Consider the following 19,172-nt stretch of genomic DNA (forward strand, 5'->3'; position numbering starts at 1 on the left):
CGCTGTTAGATTTAGTTGTATTCTTGCTTTTAAAATTTTAAGTAAAATAATTTTTTAAGCACTCAGTAACTGTTTTGACATTAGGGGATTTTTTTTATTCCAGGGATGAATTTTATTATCTTGCTTTGGTACCTCGACTTAACATGCATTGAAATACTTTGAAATTAAAATTTTTAACCCTAAAGTGTAATTCTGGTATATAACAAGACCTGCAATCTGTTGTTACATTTTTAAACAATTTTTTTGTTTCATGCTGAAAATTAAAGTGATCAAAAATAGTCACTTGCCCTTTTCAGGTAAAAAAAAAAATAAAAAAAAGTACATATGAAACAAAATACTGAAAAACAATAACAAGTTTAATAAACATTAGTTTAAAACATCATAGTACATTATAAAACATTTTACAACAATTCAGTACATAATATAAAACCATTTAAATATATATATATATTTAAATATTCCATTTCTAAATCATCTTCCTCCTTTTCTTTTTTCTTTTTTTTTTTTTTAACCTGTCTTGTCCAGCATCGTTGCAAACAGAATGAATGTCTGGCTGCCGTCTGGTGCCGGGCAATTTTACTCTATCAAGCAGGGATTTATACTACATGTATAAAGTCCCTCTTGATGATATGAAAAACTTTATTAAATCAAACTCTTAATGCTGGACTCGACCGGAGGGGACAGAGAGAGAGAGAGAGAAAAGAAGGGAGAGAGAAGAGGGAGGGGAGGGAGAGGGACAGAAAGGGTGTGGGGAGTGCAGGTGGGGACTTCAGACATCATACAAAAGACCATGTAATCCATAATACTTACAACATATATAGCTAAGATCATCCTAGCCAGTAGGTCATTACACAACTAGTTGATAATAGTAACAATAATAATAATCACAATAATAATAATAATAATAATAATAATAGTAATAATAATAATAATAATAACAGAAATAATAATAAAATTTTAAGAATAATTATAAGAATAGAGAGAAAAGGTATATTGAAGAAAAAAAAACAAAACAAAAATATGATAATAGATATAAGTGAAACTGCTGTATTCAAGAACACGCGCAGAGAAACCTGTGTGGATGTGCTGGAGGACTCGGCCACACGGCGACGCAGAGACTGTGTCAACATACCGAATATACGGAGTGGAGACGTTCAGGAAGGAGTGACCATGCAGAGTGATCATGCAGATGCCACCTCACCTGAACAGAGGCCAGAGTCAGGCCAGCGGTCCCGAGACCCAGGCCACCAGCCCCCCCGTAGGTAACAGACCCTGACCGGTCCACAGAGACGACCACTCACCCGCCCAGGAAGACAGCAGCAGGAGACCCCAGCAGGAGCCCCCCTGCGGACACAGGGCACCGGCCCCGGCAGGCCGAGGCCAGCAGTCCCCGACCCCCCCCCGAGCACCGGCCGCCCGGGACAGACGGGGCAGAGGGCCCGCGCCCAGGAGCGCAGGGACACCCCCCACCCCCACAGGCCGAGGGCCAGCACGCCACCCGGGGGGACCCGGCCCGCCCAGACGGCCACCGCCAGAGGCCAGCCCCACACCCCAGTGCCCAGCCGCACACCCCGAGAACTAATCCTGCCCCACCCCAGACCAACACACACACAAACAAACACACACACACACACACACTCTCCTTCCACTCCTCCATTCATCCTCCCACGCATACACCATCCATCCCTCACATACTCTGTCCTCCCACACACACACACCATCCTTCCACCATCCATCCTCCCACACATACACCATCCTTCCACCATACATTTTCCCACACATACCCCATCCTCCTACACATACATCATCCTTCCACCATTCGTCCTCCCACACATACACCATCCTCCCTCTCATACACCATCCATCCACCTTCACATACCCCATCCTCCCACACACACACACACACTATCCTTCCACTACCCATCCTCCCACACATACACCATTCTCCCACACATACACCATCCTCCCTCTTCTACACCATACATCCACCTTCACATACCCCATTCTCCCACACACACACACACTATCCTTCCACTACCCATCCTCCCACACATACACCATTCTCCTACACATACACCATCCTCCCTCTCATACACCATCCATCCTCCCACACACACACCATCCTTCCACCATCCATCCTCCCACACATACCCCACACAGCAAATTCAGGAGTGCTAATTCAACTCTCATGGAGTTAAATTTAACAATTTTAAAGTGTCATATATGGTCCACTCTACAAATAGTTAAAATGACACTTTTGAAAGTGTTAAAGAGTTCACACTGTGACAGAGTTGAAATAACACTGTCAGTAGTTAAAATGTAACACTCTCAGTGTTACATTTATGTAGCACTAGTGTGTAGTGTAATAGGTTAACACTGTGAGTGTATTTTTGTAACACTATATAAAGTTAAAATTGTTTAACACCATAGAGAGTGTTATTTAAATCTTTTTATAATCATGCATTTTAAGTGAGTTGAATAATTTAAGAACAATGCATGCCCTTGGAATTAAAATAAAAACAAAACCACTCAGAAGTTTCAGTTGAAATCAACCTGTATTTCAAACAAGCATACCACATTAAAAACAGCACTGGCTTTGCAAAACAGGTCAGACAATATGACAATATGGTACAATATACATTTTGTCACACACTTCATTTGAAAACTGTTTGTCATAGGGTCTGTAATAAATCAGTTCCTTAACTCGAATAACACAGAATGAATCTGCTTTCTCCTCAATACAGTATGCATTAAAGTGATCATCAAAATAAAGAGTTTCCACACCACAGGTCAAAATGAGAGGTTGCTCATCATGTAAAATAATGTTGGTGACCTTTTTGAAAACAGGAATTTCCATTTCTGTTCCAGTACAAACAAACATTCCAGTCTGATACTCCGTTCCATAATTCTTCACCCAATTAGTGGTTGACACTTCACAATATGCGTTTACATTTAACACAGAACATAAAGCCTCACCGCCTACCAAGCTATTAATGATTTCTTTCTTCACTGGACCAAACTCAAATCTCTGAAAATCAAAATTCTCCCAGTGATAAGCAAGGTGTCTCTGGTGTTGTTTGACCAATGCTTTTGTAATATTTTTAAAATTTTTCACTGATCTTTTGAAAAAGTTATGTTTGGCCTCAAACCTCATACACCATACATGGAGGAGTGGACCTATTTTTCGAATACAACGTGGATAATGCAACATAAAATGATGCTTTGGAATCAATCTTTTAAGTGGAAACAAAACTGTAAACAGCTTGTGGTGGTCGTAAATCAAGTGCTTTAAATAGAATGTCATACCACGAGTTACAATGGGTGAAAAAACAATATTTACAATCTGAATCAAGAGGAGGAGCAGATTCCAGTGGCAGTTGTTTCTTTCCACAACATCACCAAAAATAAGAGGAACATTTCTCACAAGACACCATGACTGTATAGCATTTAGTCCAAGATCCCTGCTAGCTTCATCCATTTTCAAACCACTTGGTCTGTTTTTTCTCTCAGTATAACCATAGTTGAAACTTTGGATCCTCTGTGACAATGTTTCCAAAGACACATACTTCTGGCTGACAAGGTATTGAAAAACTAATTTTAGTTCGTACTGCACTACACCTTCAAGCAAATCGTGCATTATGTCGACTGCAAAGTTATCAGAGGTGTGGAAAAACTGTAGTGTATTGAGCAGGCATGTCTTTTTGACACCAAATGCTGAAACCAACATAGGATTTTCCTGCAGAGCTGCACAATGTTCTGCATGGATTTCTTTTGTACGAAAAATCATGCCAGGGTTATCTTCAGTAAAGACAGACTGTGACTCTTCCTTACATGTCAAACAGAATCTACAGAAATACGTGGCACTGAAAGACTCAACAAAACCAAACAATCCGTGCAAACCTAGATTGTCACCTGTTATTTGTATAACAGAACCAAGCAATGGCAAATCTGAGAAAGGAACCTCAATTCCTTGTGTTTCGAGTGTCTTAAGATCATCCACTAGAGGCTTCAGAATGTCATCAAATCCATAAGTCTTCAGATCTTGTGCGTGAAATAGGGCTATAACATGTATATTCATCAGTACAGAATTGTATTTTGGCGGCAGGTTTCTCAGTATAAAGTAAATACAACCAAGCTTGTGAATCCCTTTTTTGGAACCCAAAGGATTTGCAGTCTCAAAGTCATCATAATAAAGCTGAATCTGCAATGCATGTTTTTTCTGGGAAAACAAAATATTACTTTGGAAATATGAGCCATCACATATGTCTTTATAAATGCCCTCTTCATGTTGTTTGACTTGTAAGAAACTTTCACATAAATCTGTGTTCTTGAACATAGACTTGAGTGTTCCTAGGATGGGTACATAAACAAACTTATCTGTTACAGGGACCTGACTGTATAGCCCTGTTGTTTTATCTCTACGCATGTCAAACCGTACCCCAAGAACATACTCGATGGGTTCAACAATTTCCCACTTTGCCTCAAAGAACCTCTGTCTTTTTATCCTTGTGTTCAAAGTTGAAAAGGGATTTTCTAGGTGATCAAAACACTCCTCCACCTTTTTTTTCCAAATCCATGCCTTGAATTTCTGAAGTACAGCTGAGAACTGCCTCTTTAGCTTGCTTCTGAATATCATTTACAAGTTCCTCCATGGATCCAACCATTGCTTGTACTGTGCTCTCAGCAACACCAGATGCTTGCAACTGTGCCACAACAGAAGCACACAGGTTCAACATGTGATTATTGTCAACAGAGAGCTGGGTAGTTGTTGCAGATTCTGTTCCGACAGCCTGTGAAGTTGACGGCTCACCAACTTCATCCTGAGTGTCCACAGTGTCACCACTATTAGTCAGAGCAATATCTTTGTGGAAATTAAGAAGGTGCTTCTTAAAACCTGAAAAAGTACAAAATGATGAGTAACATCCCGGTTGTCCACATTTCAAACGTAGTGTTTTTCCGGGATATAAACCATGTTGGTGTCTTAAATGCTGGCAAAGCAATGCAGAACTTTTGTGGTATGCCTTACAAATGGAACAGATAAACATATTTCTGGCCACGGATCTTCAAGTGTCACAAGTGTCTTGCAAAAGTCTTGCTCTGATCTCCTTGACTCTGGGACTTTCCTTGGCACTTCCCACGTCAATGTTGAACACTGTGGTTTGGATGAATGTATAGAAGTTGTGGAGGGAATCATGGTAGTTGATGCTGAAGGTGAAGTGTGCTTTAAAGAGCTCGTCGAAAGCTGCCAGAGATGTCTGTGCCTTGCAAGGGATTGCCTTGTGATCCATGATGACATAGTATCTTTGGATGCTGCTCTTATTTTCACCGACACAGAGGAGGAATGGCTGTCCTGGCTCCACACCAGCAAGGAAAGTTTCAACACTGGCTCCCATCTACAACAAAATTATCAATAAGAATCATTTGAAAATAATTAAAACATAAAACTGCTACAATCAAAAGACTAATTGTGCCAGTAAAAAAGTTTTTCTAAATAAGTAAGCTCATCAGAGTAACCGCAAAAGAACAAAAGAAAAGCATACCTGAAGATATTTCACAACATGGTCAACAGCTTGACATGAGCTCATTTTCACACTCTTCTTGTGGCCTTTAGAGGTGGGGGGAAGCAAGTGAACCAAGAGCAGAACACTTGAAAGGTCACTATCCCAGCCTAGGGAAAAACAGGATAAATATCAGATATTCACATAAATCATTCAGATAATTTAAAGAAACGTACGAGTAAAACTTACCCAAACCACTGGAGTCTTGCTGCATGGACAAGAGGTTCTCAATGTGCTCATTGGAAGTCATGTTCTTGCAGTCAGCCAGGATCCTAGCTTTGAAAAATGTGGGCCATCTTGCCAAAAATCTTCCAGACACTTCCTCTCCAAACATTTGTATGAAATCTTGTTCGATCTACGGAAGAACATACATTTTCATACTTGTGTAATTTAAAGATTATACCCTAAATAAGACAGTTCACTGAAAAAAAAATTTCTTACCAAGCCTGGGATGTCAAGAAATCTTGGGAAGACATCCAAGACCGTTAAAGAGGACCTCTGATCTTGCACCAGCGACTGGCGGTACTGAAATGTGGCCCTCATCTTCTCTTTGATTGTTGATACATCAGTTGAATGTTTCAAAAACGATACTGCTTCATGACATTCATCACCGAGCAGCTGCTTATCATGGGTGAGAAACTCCCTCCTTCTCTTCGGACTATCTTGATGGACAGTGTTGGTGGAGGATCTCCGGGACTGAGCTGCAGAGTTGCGCTGAACAGTCTTTAACCTCCAGGCCAGGTATCCAGATCCACTCTGTGGGTCATAGAAGTGTTCCTGCAAAATTAAAAACAATACATTGTGTAACAAGATCAAAACATATCAGTACTTAAGTTACCATACAAGGTTATCATTTACAAACTCACATATCCATTGTCTGAGTATGGATCTCTGAGGCTTGGAAATAGAGAGATGATACCCAAAGCATATTTCCTTCGGACAGAGACTGGTGGGATTCTCCTGAAAGATAAACATGGCTGATGAACATTATATTTGCTTTTACTGTTACATTTACATCTTACTTTATTAGCTTCAGTGAGTTACATAATATGACAAATGATTTGCTTTTGTTTTAGTCCTGTATTTTTTATTACAGCAAAAAAAAGAAAACACAAATTGTTTGTACTGTTAATATATTGCTCTTTATAATGAATACAGAATGATCTACAATGAGTGAGCACTTTCTTAAAATAATGCAAAGTGCAAATACTTTTTAGTCTTACCCATGAATTTCAACCATGTCAGCCACAAGAAGATTTACCAACTTCCTCCGTGTGCTATCCTTCAACTTTTTTGTTTTTTCATATTCATCAAAAATGACTTGCCCCCCCGGTTTGGCTTGAAGAGCATTTCTCACCGTCTAAAAGAAAGAGTTATAAAATTAGCTGACATGTATCATCACATCCAACAATAAAACCACAATCTAACTCCACAATATCTTTGTGTATTATAGCGAATACAATTTGTAACAAAAATAGATGTGGCTGTATACCTCCTTGGCTGATTCCCATTCAGAATGGGTTCTTCTCCCTCCATTTTTCTCAAATATGACTGTTGCATCTGATGAATCAGAGGAAAAGGAGTCTCCAAACGCAGATGGAAATGAACTGACTGAAGTGGATGACTCAACTGAAGTCTTCGATGGATCAGGCTGAAGTAAAACTGTAAAGTAGTTTGAAAACATATACACACAATTATTTTTAGAAAGAAGAAGTTCTCCATAATATTCATGACTGATAATCTACTCGTCCCCTAACAAGGCTGAGTCTCACCTGTTGACCTTTCAGATGTCACTCTAACAGTAAGGTTGCCTGCTCGCAAAAGCTCCTCAAACACATCTGCATCCACATCTGTCCCTGATTCATCTGTCAGGTGCAACTCAGTCTCTAGTGGAAGATCTAGCTTTTGAATGACTAATAAAAACATATTTAAAGTAATAACAGATTATATTGTGAGCATTACCTCAAAATAGAAATTCCAAAAAGTATTTTTGAATTTGTCACAGTATATTACTATTTGGAAGCATATATACAAATCCATAAGATAAACATAAAATATCACATAAGTTCAACAGGAAATACACTAAGCACTCTGTTTACATTCTTGTCTGTGTGAAAAATGTTTCCAACCTTTCTGAAGAAATGTGTTGAAGTCCTCATAGCCTTCATTGGTCTGAGCCACTTTGACATACTTCTGGATTTCTCCAAATCTCACCTTCACCAGCATGATGCACTGTGAAGAAACAAATTAAAGTCTCCATAAATTTACATTAACGTTTCTGCATTTTTGTTGCTTTTCTATATGCTGGACTCTAGATGTAAAATTCCCAAGTAATTTCATCAATCTGAAATATGAACCTTGTCTTTAGCTCGTCTAGTTAATGTGTTAAACTGTGGATAGAGTGATGCTGAAACTATGAATCCCATATGAGCAGGGAGAGTCCTGCACACTTTCTCCACTGTTTAGCATAAATACGTTAGTGCTGTTGCTGGTCTGTGTCTCTAAGTGCAATGAGCCAGTTGACCCGGTTATTTATTTTATATGAAACGCGGTCCGTGATAGTGCAGGACTGTGAACGCGGCAGTGCACAGTCCTGGTGCACCTTGGTCAGCTGTTAAAGCTGTTCATTCATCCTGCATTAGTAGAAATGCGGACTTCACTACGTCCACCTCTCATGTCCGACCGACCATGCAACACTTTTCGCAAATCTCGAGGACAAAGTTGTGCCAGAGCAAAATTCCAGTCAATTTTGAATATCCAGACAGATGCATTTTCGGACGCTCTCAAAAAGAGAACATGTCCGGGTCAAACTCCCAAACGTGGCGGGGCTAATGCCTCCAGTTTAATCCGGACATTAACTAGCTAAAAACCTCTGACCAAAACATGGCCATTTGCATATCTTTACTGTCTCATCCTATATAAAATCAGACGCGTTGTATACTTACGTTACCGTAATTGTGCGTATTCATCCACACCATTATGCAAACTAAGTTTAAAATAAAAAATGCATAAAGCTATCAAGCTAACCTTAAACAGGGATTTTCTCGTCACAATGTCTACTGCAGACAAGACTCCGCCACTTCTAAATTAGCCTCTACTCCGCCTAGATTAAGTGAATTATTCGCACAGATCATAAAATTTGATAAACATGTCTTTACTTACACGAAGTTTGTCGAAAAGAGCCAGACGTCTTGGTCTGCTGTCTTCGCGGCGCGCTCCTCTTTGCTGGACACAGATCCGTTAGAAATCTAGAAGCTTCCGGTAGAAATTCAACTCTGTTTTGTGTTGGTTTTCAAAATCAACACTGAAAACAGTTACTTGGATTCAACTCACCAGATTAACACTAACTATTTTAAGCAATGACTCTCCCATAGGTTAATTTAACTAAATGAGTGTTGGATTGACTCTGAATTTTTAACACACAACACCAACACTGGAAATTTAACACTTTTGATTTTGCTGTGCATCCTCCCACACATACATCATCCTTCCACCATTCATCCTCCCACACATACCCCATCCTCCCACACACACACACACTATCCTTCCACTACCCATCCTCACACCATTCTCCTACCCATACACCATCCTCCCTCACATACACCTTCCTCCCACACAAACACCATCCTTTCACCATCATCCTTCCGCCACCTTATGTCCCGGGGGGGCAGCCTCAGCCAGGAGGCGAGGAGACATGAGCCAGGCCCCCACCCCCCCCACCCCGCCCCAGCCCCCCACTCCCCACCCCCAAAACAGCACCTTCCCCCCAGGGCCAGCAGCCAGAATCCCCCGGGACAGCCCGCCCACGCCCCGGGCCAATGCGACAGGCCACCCGGCCCACCCCGCCCCCGGGCCATCCATGGAGACAGGGGCGCTTAAAGACCCCATCCCCCTTCCCTCCCCCACTAGTGAGGGAATATATTATGTGCTGTTTGCAATTTTAAAAAAAAGAGTTAAAATTGGGGGGCAGTAACTGCATTGAGGAGGGGGTGGGGCCACCTGAGCAGTCCCACCCACCTGACCTCGCATGTTCCGCCCCCCAAAACGTGTTTGTATGTTGCAAATGTTATTTTGAAATGGCGGCGCACAGTAGAGCAGCGGCTTCTCGAGCTCCCGGGACTAAGGCTGTTTTTCACAACTTAGAGACCACTTTTAGCACTACTTCTGTGCAAAATCTGCATGTGAAGTACAGCACAACCGAACTCGCACTCATCAGAGATAGTTTGGTTACCACGACCATAACCCCAGGGCTGAAATCCGCACTTGGGAGACAGGGGCTCCTGAGGACAACAACGTGGCGCAGCACAGTACGGGGCGCTGCGGGCAAAAGGAAGCGTTGTGCCCGGAGACAAAAGAGAGGAACGCGGGCGGGTGTGCTTGCCCAGCTGAAGGCGAGGAGGCCTCCAATTCCAACTCTCTTCCTGGCCAACGTCCGCTCCCTGGACAACAAAGTGGACCTGTTGCGTCTGAGGCTGAGTGTTCACACAGAGATGAGGAACTGTGCTGTTTTCTGTCTCACGGAAACTTGGCTGAACCACAACATGCCGGACTCAGCCTTCCAGATCGACGGCCTGCAGCTGTTCCGTGCGGACCGCGACCACCGGTCGGGGAAGTCGAGAGGAGGAGGACTATGTGTGTACATAAACGAAGGTTGGTGTACAAACTGTGGACTGGTAAAAAGCCACTGCTCTGAGGTGATAGAACTTATGACGGTGAAATGTCGGCCGCACTATCTGCCTCGAGAGTTCACCGCGGTGTTCGTCACCATTGTTTACATCTCACCGGGTGCTAATGCTAATGAAGCGCTACAGGAGCTCCATGACACCATCAGCTCGCTGCAGACTACGCACCCGGAGGCACTTTACGTGGTTGCGGGAGACTTTAACCACGTGAAACTGACGGACACTCTGCCCAGGTTTTACCAGCACGTCACCATTCCCACACGAGGGGACAACACTCTGGACTGTGTGTACACAAACATACGTGGTGCATACAGAGCTCTTCCTCGGCCCCATCTTGGCCTCTCTGACCACATCTCCATCCTGCTGGCGCCAGCTTACCGCCCCCTGCTGAGACAGATCAGGCCAACAAAGAAGACTGTCACTGTGTGGCCCAGTGATGCAGCCTCTGTGCTCCAGGACTGCTTCCAGTGCACAGACTGGCAGGTCTTCAGAGAGGCAGCTATGTGTGAGGGAGAGGTGGACCTGGAGGACTACACCTCCTCTGTCCTCGGCTTCATCTCCAAGTGTACTGATGATGTCACCACCACCAGGACAGTTACCTGCTATCCAAACCAGAAACCCTGGTTGAATGCTGAGGTGAGAGCTCTGCTGAAAACCAGAGATGCTGCGTTCAGGGCAGGTGAGGCATCAGCACTGAGAACGGCGAGAAAAGATCTGACGGTGGGTGTCAAGAGGGCCAAAGCCACATACGCTCAGAAGATTCAGGGTCACCTCACCTCCAACGACCCCCGGAGCATGTGGATGGGCATAAAGTGCATCACAGACTACGACACCAAGGATGCACAATGTCCAAAGGACCCCTCCCTGCCAGACGAACTAAACAGGTTTTAAGCTCGCTTTGAGGACCCTGACTCCCCCCCTCCCTGCAATAGACTAACACCACCACCTGGTGACACGCCCCTCTGTGTGTCCACTGCTGATGTGAGAAAGACCCTTAAAGGAATTAACCCCCGCAAAGCTGCTGGCCCAGACAACATCCCAGGGCGTGTACTGAAAGACTGCGCACACCAGCTGGCTGAGGTGCTGACGGACATCTTCAACACCTCACTATCACTGGCATCCGTTCCCACCTGTCTAAAGACTGCAACCATTGTCCCCGTCCCAAAGTGTCCCACAGTGACAGGCCTGAATGACTACCGACCCATAGCCCTGACCCCGGTAGTCATGAAGTGCTTTGAGAGGCTGGTTATGGCCCACATCAAAGACTCCATCAACGTCACAGTGGACCCACATCAGTATGCATACAGAAAGAACCGCTCCACTGATGACGCCATCTCATCAGTGGTCCACACAACCCTCACCCACCTGGAGAGCAGAAACTCATACGCCCGCCTGCTCTTCCTGGACTTCTCCTCTGCCTTCAACACCATCATCCCACAGACACTGGTCCAGAAGCTCTCCACCCTTGGTCTGAGTAACACACTGGGGAACTGGGTCCTGGACTTTCTGACCAACAGACCTCAGACTGTCAGGATCCATAACTCCACCTCCTCCTCCATCACCCTCAGCACCGGCTCTCCTCAGGGCTGTGTGCTGAGCCCCCTCCTGTTCACTCTGCTGACATATGACTGCTCGGCGAGACATCCCAGCTGTCATATAGTGAAGTTTGCAGATGATACAGCGGTTGTGGGACGCATCAACAACAACGATGAGTCGGAATACAGAGAGGAGGTGGAACACCTGGTGCAGTGGTGCAGAGAAAACAACCTCTGCATCAATGTGAAGAAGACCAAGGAGATGGTGGTGGACTTCAGGAAGGATAAGCGCCCTACTCCTCCCCTGCACATCGGAGGAGTAGCTGTGGAGGTGGTCTCCAGCTACAGGTACCTGGGTGTGCACATAACCAAGGACCTCACCTGGAACACCAACACTTCCCAGCTGGTCAGGAAAGCACACCAGCGCCTCTACTTCCTTAGGAAGCTGCGGCGAGCCGGACTAGGGAGCGCTGTCCTGAGGAGCTTCTACCGCTGCGCGGTGGAGAGCGTCCTCTGCACCTGCATCACCGTGTGGCACGGCAACTGCACCGCCGCTGAGAGGAAGGCTCTGCAGAGGGTGGTAAAGGCTGCACAGAGGATTATGGGGAGCAGCCTTCCCACCACCTCAGACCTCTACACAGCACGATGCAGGGGGAGGGCCCTCCGCATCATGAAGGACTCCACCCATCCAGCACATGGACTTTTCCAACCCCTCCCCTCAGGCAGGCGGCTGAGATGCATAAGGAGCAAGACCACCAGGTTCAGGAACAGCTTCTTCCCCGAAGCTGTCAGACTGCTGAACTCTTGCCATGCCTTGTAGACTCCTCCCCACCCTACCCCACCCTTCCCCACCTCTGAACACCAGCCCAAACCCTGCTGCCCTGCCCCCATCCCCATCCTAAACTGAATCCACCCCCCCCACTCCGACAAACAGACCTGCACTGCAAACACTTTACCCCCCCCAGGGGAGTTCCTGTCCACATGTTTACATGTTTACCTGCTGTCCATATAAGTGCAATATCACTAATATTAATATCAGAAGTGTTATACTTTGGACTACCACTACCTCATGCACATACATACTTGCACATATGTATCTAGGCTGCACATGCAAACTGGGCTCTTTAGTGTTTACTGTTATTTTTATTTTTATTTTATTTAAAATTGTGCTGTTTATATTCTATTGTATTTAGCTTATATTCTATTTATATTTAGCCTATATTTCTTTCTTTTTTTTTCTCTTCATGTCTTATTTTATTTCACTTATTGCCCTCCTTCTTATGGCTCAAACCGGGACCTCAGTTCTAATTTCGTACCATAAACATGTAAATGTGAGCTGGTATGACAATAAAGTTCCTTGAATCCTTGAATCCTTGAATCCTTATTTGTGCTCAGTGACTAAGTGGAATTAAAAGCTGGGAGGCATGCTGCCGCTTGGCGAAGCAATGGGGCCACTATGATGACCCCCCTGCCCTGCCCAGCGCAACAAGCACACCTCCCACAGCCCTACCTGTGTATGTAGTGAAGAGTGGGGAGGGGAGGGGTCAGGAGATGTAGGTCCAGAGGGGAGTAAACCTCCCCCCTGGAAGACGACCCGCCAGCGGCTTAGGGCGCCCCCGTCCTCCGCCGGCCCCAAAGGGCGTCACAGGCCCGGAGCAGCCACCCAACACAGGCACGCCACGAACCCCCCAGGGGCCAGCCACCAGCCCAAGGGGCCACTTTCCTCTTTCTGATTGGGAGGGGGGCGAGGCGAAGGAAGGGAACCCCAGGCCCACGCCCCCGACACCCGGCCAGGGCGCCCCCCAGAGGACACGTCCTAACCCCTGCAAACACACACACCCTTTTTTTTTTTTTTTTTTTCCCCTCCAGCCACTCACACACCCTCTCACACACCTCTATACACAAACACCTCAAAACGTGCACATACCTCCACACGCACACCTCAGGCACATACCTATAAACACACACACCGGTGCCTCCATACACACACGGAAACTTTCATACACACACGCCCACATACACACACACTCTCATACCCCTCCATACACATACACCCCTACACACACACTCACATACATACCTGCATATACACACAAACACCTCCATACATACTCACGCCTCCACCCACACCTTCACTCCTCCACACACACATCGACCTCCACATTCACACACTCACATATACACACCTTCACACACACACACATACATCCCACATAGACCTCCACACATACACCCGCACACCCCTCACACACACACACATAGACGCACACACCCAGACCTTCATACACACCTACACACACGTACAGCACACACATCCCTCTACACCCACCCACACACAAGCATACCTACAGACACACACACACACCCCCACCCAGGTTCTGGGGCTGCAACCAAGCACCAGGGCACGGACCAACCAGCCCCCGGCACGGCACATCCGGACGGGCCCAGCCCCCCCCAGCAGCGGCAGACCCCCCACCCCCAGGAGCGGGGGGAGACCCGACGCCCCAGAGCCCGGGGCCCCCACCCGGCCCACCCCGGGCCCGACCGGCCACCCGGCCAGGGGCCGACGGACACCGACCCAGGCACCCCGGCAGCCACCCCCCACCGCCACGAGGCAGCCCCACCCCGGGGCCCACCCAATGCCGCCCGCCCAGATCGGAACCCCCAGCCGACCCAACGGTGGAGCAGCCGAGATCCCCACCCAGGAGACAACCGGAGACCCGAAGCCACCAGGGACCCCCCACCCACATCCACCGTCATCCCAGCGAAGCCGCAATCCTCCACCTACATTAAGTGATGTAGCCAGTCACAGGGGACCAGAGGGAATGAAAGTCATCTGATTGGTTCCTGGAGGAGGCAGACATTGTCTCAATGCTGATGTGATCTAACAGGAGATTTCTAAACTGCTGGATAGACAAATTATTCTTATCTTTCCAGTTCACAAGAATAGTTTTCTTTGCGATGCATAAGACTGCGAGGACCAAGTTTATGGAGTGTATTCCTATGTTGGTGTCACCCAGGTCGCCCAGTAGGCAAAGTGTGGGGTTTGCAGAAAAACTGGTTTTAAACCATTTTGAGAGATCTTCACACACCTTAATCCAGAACCTTTGGACAGGTGTGCAGGACCACAGCGCATGGATGTAGCTATCAGAAGTGTTCTCAGAGCAGTGTGGGCAGATATCTGATGGTGAAAGGCCCATCCTGAACATCCTGTGTCCTGTATAATGAGTTCTATGGAGAATTTTGAATTGTATTAGTTGTATATTTGAATTCTGAGTCATTTTGAACGTGTTTAAACATATTTGTGACCATCTTTTCTGATCAAAGTTATTAGATAAATCATCTTCCCATTTTGAAGTTGGGAGAGATATCCTGTCTTCTAGCTTTGCAAGTAAGTATCTTCCTCCTTTTCATCATCGTCACTGATGGTGGGATGAGCTGGAACAACAGCAACCTTCATCTTTCCATCAAATAATTTCATTGAGATCTGAAAAAGAAATGTTAAATCAATGTATAATATTGATATTATAATGTTTAATATGTTATATTACTATAATCATTATCATGGACGATAATAAACTGTTTACTTGAAAAGCACTGATAATAATGAATGAATAAAACATAATAAAATAATGTTGAAAATAATAATGCAATTTGGATTTATAATAACAAGTTTTAAAAACTTTATACTAAAACTAAAACCCCTCTTTTTCACTGTTTCTAGCTTTATACCTTCTACAAGTGGGTTATATTTCTTAGTAAATCATTGTGAAATATCCTTTAAACATTTGGCAAGATTGTGATATATTATCTGAAGTTATGTTTGTTTGATATAAAAAATCTGGTAAGCATAATTTACTATATGGGCAGGACGCATGACTAAAAATAGTAACTTTGATTTGGTCAGACTCTCTAGGCCAAGACTGATTGATCTGCTTAAAAAACGATAGAACATTTACTACATCAGCTATTGTAAATGCAGTATAAGTACAAATAGTGGAAATGATAGTTTTACATAGAAATTTTTCGTTTTAATGAGGGGGGGTGTAAAGCTAAAAAGCTCTAGAAGCCAAAACATTAGCTAAAGTAATTTCAAGAAACATTTTCTTACATCAAAAAATGTGACACTTACATCACGAGTTAAGTGAAAATAATGAAACAATATTTAAAATAAATACCTTTGACCATTAGACAGAGACTCAGACAGACTCCTGCTACCACTGTCTGCCAAGGATAGAGAACGAGGCCACAAGGGGATGCCAACTGCTGTTTTTAGAGGGTTTAGACACTGGTGAGGGATAGCATGTTAATAAATAAAAATTACACATATTTGGTTAGTCAACATGTGGCATTTTAATTGTGGCATTTAATTCAAGTTGTAAACTTTCAGTTCTGGTATGGCATACTAAACTTCTAAATATCTGAGACCCAATCAAATACAGAATGTGTTTCACACAACCACCTACCAAACTGCATCTGTCACTTGGGGAGGAGTTGGAAGAACAAAGTCATCTGTAATAAATAGTCAACAATCATTAAAAAAAGTCATCTGTAATCAGGTATTCTACCAATGGGGATTCAAATAAAACAAAAAAACCTGCACCTGATTATCACACTGGCTGTGCACAAAGGACAGAAGGTCCTTTTCCTGGCTTACTCTAGAAATACAATGTTTGAATGATGAAGGCCTTGGGGCCATGAAGACAGTGCCTTCAGTGTATTGGTTCTTGTAAATTAACATATACCTTCACAAGGAATAAATTTTTGAGACTTCTTGGTAGCCTTGTCACCTAAATTTAACAATATGCAGTGTAATATGCATTTTTCAAACAATTAGGCATACATGTGTTGACCGTCTTAGCTTGAACTAACAAAAAAGGTTAGAACACCCTGTCAGAGGTACAACAATAAATGTAAAAAACTAAAGAATGTAATTCATTACATACCTGTACTCTTTAACAAAACATCTGGAGGATCTTCCTTTTGTCCGTCTTCACTGACAGATGGTTCATCAAAAAAAAAAAAAAAAAAGAAGTCAACGAATTTCTGATGGACATTTACAAATGTTTCAGTATTCCAATTATCAAAGTTGTAAAGGTTCACTAGAAACCAATAAAGAGGAGGCCAAAAAAAATGATCCTGGCTAACAAATGGGTAACGCCTCTTCTGAGCCACTTAGTTCTGCAGTTGTTGTAAAATCATACTTCTCACATTCCTTCTTGTCATCTGAAAGTATTTACAGCAATAGTAAAATGCATACAAATGATTAAGTCTTATTATACAACAGCAACGGGGTAAAAATGCAGCTTTGGCTATTTCATTTTTTTTTTTAAATAAGCGGATATCATCGTGCAATCTAACAGTCGACACCAAACTGAGGCTATTTTATGTAGGGCTAGGTTTTTCTTTTTTTTATAACTTGTCCTGTCCAGCATCACAGCAAGCAAAATGATAATCTGGTTGCTGTATCGTGCTGAACAAATTTGCTCTGCCAAGAGGAGGCCTCTATGGGTAAGGCTCCTCTTGATAATCTGATTCATTTATTTGTTTATTTACTTTGAAGCACGGAATCTATGTAATTTTGCTGGACCTGACCGGAGGGGACAGAAAAAGATGGAAAATAGCAAAAAGAGCAAAAGGGAAAGAAGAAAGGAGACAAAAAGATCACAGACAGAAGGAAACGACCCTTCAATCTACACCAGGGGTCCGGGGATGTACGTCCAGAGGGAAGCAAACTTCCCTCTGGATGTTGAGCCTCTAGTGGCATTAGGCATCCCTGCTCCCCAGGAGGCCCCCCAGGGCAAGACAGGCCAGGAGAGGCCGCCCCCCACGACCGGGCCATTCAAGGACCACAGCCAGTGAGCCGTCACCGACCCCAGAAAGTACCCACCCTCCCACATCCCTAATGGGGAATGAGAGGATGGGGACCTGCACCACGGGAAACCACAAAGAACCTGCAACGACCAGTCACTCCCGGCCATTTCTCAACCCCCATAGTCCTCCACCTATACTAAGTGATGGAACTAAGCACAGGGGACCAGAGGGAATGAGATTCTGCTAAAAAGTTCATTAATGAGGCAGGCATTGTCTCACTACTGATGTGGTCATCTAAGAGATTCCTAAATTGCTGAATACACAGATTATTTTTGTTTTTCCAGTTTACAAGGATAGTTTTCTTTGCGATGCATAATGCTGTGCGTATCATGTGTGCAGAGTTAATTGCCATATTAATGTCACCCAAGTCACCTTGTAGACATAGTGCAGGGATTGCAGGAATATTACATTTAAACCATGATGACATGTCCACACATACCTGAAGCTGCGGACAGGTGTGCAGGACCACAAGGCATGGAGATAGTTGTCAGGTGTGTTTTCCTTGCAGTGTGGGCAGATGTTTGATTTTGACAGACCCATTCTGAACATCCTTTGTCCTTTATAATGAGTTTTATGCAGAATTTTGAATTGTAGCAGTTGCATATTTGAATTCTTAGTCATTTTAAAGGTGTTTAAATATATTTGTGACCATTTATCTTTATTAAAGTTACTGGATAAGTCACCCTCCCATTTTGAAGTTGGAAGACAGATTGAGCCTTCTAGTTTAGATAATAGTCTATATCAGTGGTTCTCAAACTTTTTACAGTATGTACCACATGAGAAAATATCGAGCTCACCAAGTACCACCATCATGAAAAACCTGAACATACAGTAGCAAACATATTAAGCTATAACATACATAGCTATTAGCTTTGGACAGTTCATGAAGGAACTGGGCTGCACGGTGGTGTGGTGGTTAGCACCACAGCCTCACAGCAAGAAGGTAGCTGGTTTGAATCTCAGCTGGAGGGGGAGGTTCGAACTTTGTGGCCTTTCTGTGTGGAGTCTGCATGTTCTCCCCGTGTATGCCTGGGTTCTCTCCAGGTTCTACAGCTTCCTCCCACCGTTGTGGTTGTTTGTCCCCTATGTGTTGGCCCTGCGATGGACAGGTAACCTGTCCAGGTGTACCTGCCTCTCACCGGTAATGCTGGAATAGGCTCCAGCTTACCCGCGACCCTTAATGTTTAATAATTTTATTAAAAAATATTTATGACTTTTGTACCACCAAGAGGGCTCTCGCGTACCACTGGTGGTACACGTACCACAGTTTGAGAACATAGGGTCTATATGTTTTCGATAATGGCTTTGGAACATTGAGATTCATGAATTCTGCCACCCTAATAGGTAGCTGTAAGTTTAATTGATTAATGGTATATTTTTTACATATAACAGATTTAAGCTGGTGATATTCTAAAAATTTTTTGCTACTGATTCCATATTGTGAAGTGAGAATATTAAATGACACGAAGTTTCCATTTGCTATTATATGTTCTAACTGTTTTATTCCTTTATCTTTCCATTGA

General features: G+C 44.1%; 1 protein-coding gene across 1 annotated transcript; it reads right to left on the minus strand.

Annotated features, from left to right (window-relative positions):
- Positions 1 to 5,658: 5,658 nt before the first annotated feature.
- On the minus strand, positions 5,659 to 8,006 carry LOC121643521. Its single transcript, XM_041990982.1, has 8 exons — positions 7,688 to 8,006; positions 7,331 to 7,471; positions 7,051 to 7,220; positions 6,782 to 6,918; positions 6,425 to 6,518; positions 6,000 to 6,335; positions 5,735 to 5,913; positions 5,659 to 5,668 (listed from the first exon to the last, which is right to left on the minus strand). The coding sequence occupies exons 1-8, from the start codon at positions 7,782 to 7,784 to the stop codon at positions 5,659 to 5,661; spliced, it is 1,164 nt and encodes a 387-aa protein (XP_041846916.1). The 5' UTR covers positions 7,785 to 8,006.
- Between the last annotated feature and the right edge of the window lie 11,166 nt (positions 8,007 to 19,172).

Source organism: Melanotaenia boesemani, chromosome 7 (genome assembly GCF_017639745.1).
Source record: "Melanotaenia boesemani isolate fMelBoe1 chromosome 7, fMelBoe1.pri, whole genome shotgun sequence".
Classification (NCBI taxonomy): Eukaryota; Metazoa; Chordata; class Actinopteri; order Atheriniformes; family Melanotaeniidae; genus Melanotaenia; species Melanotaenia boesemani.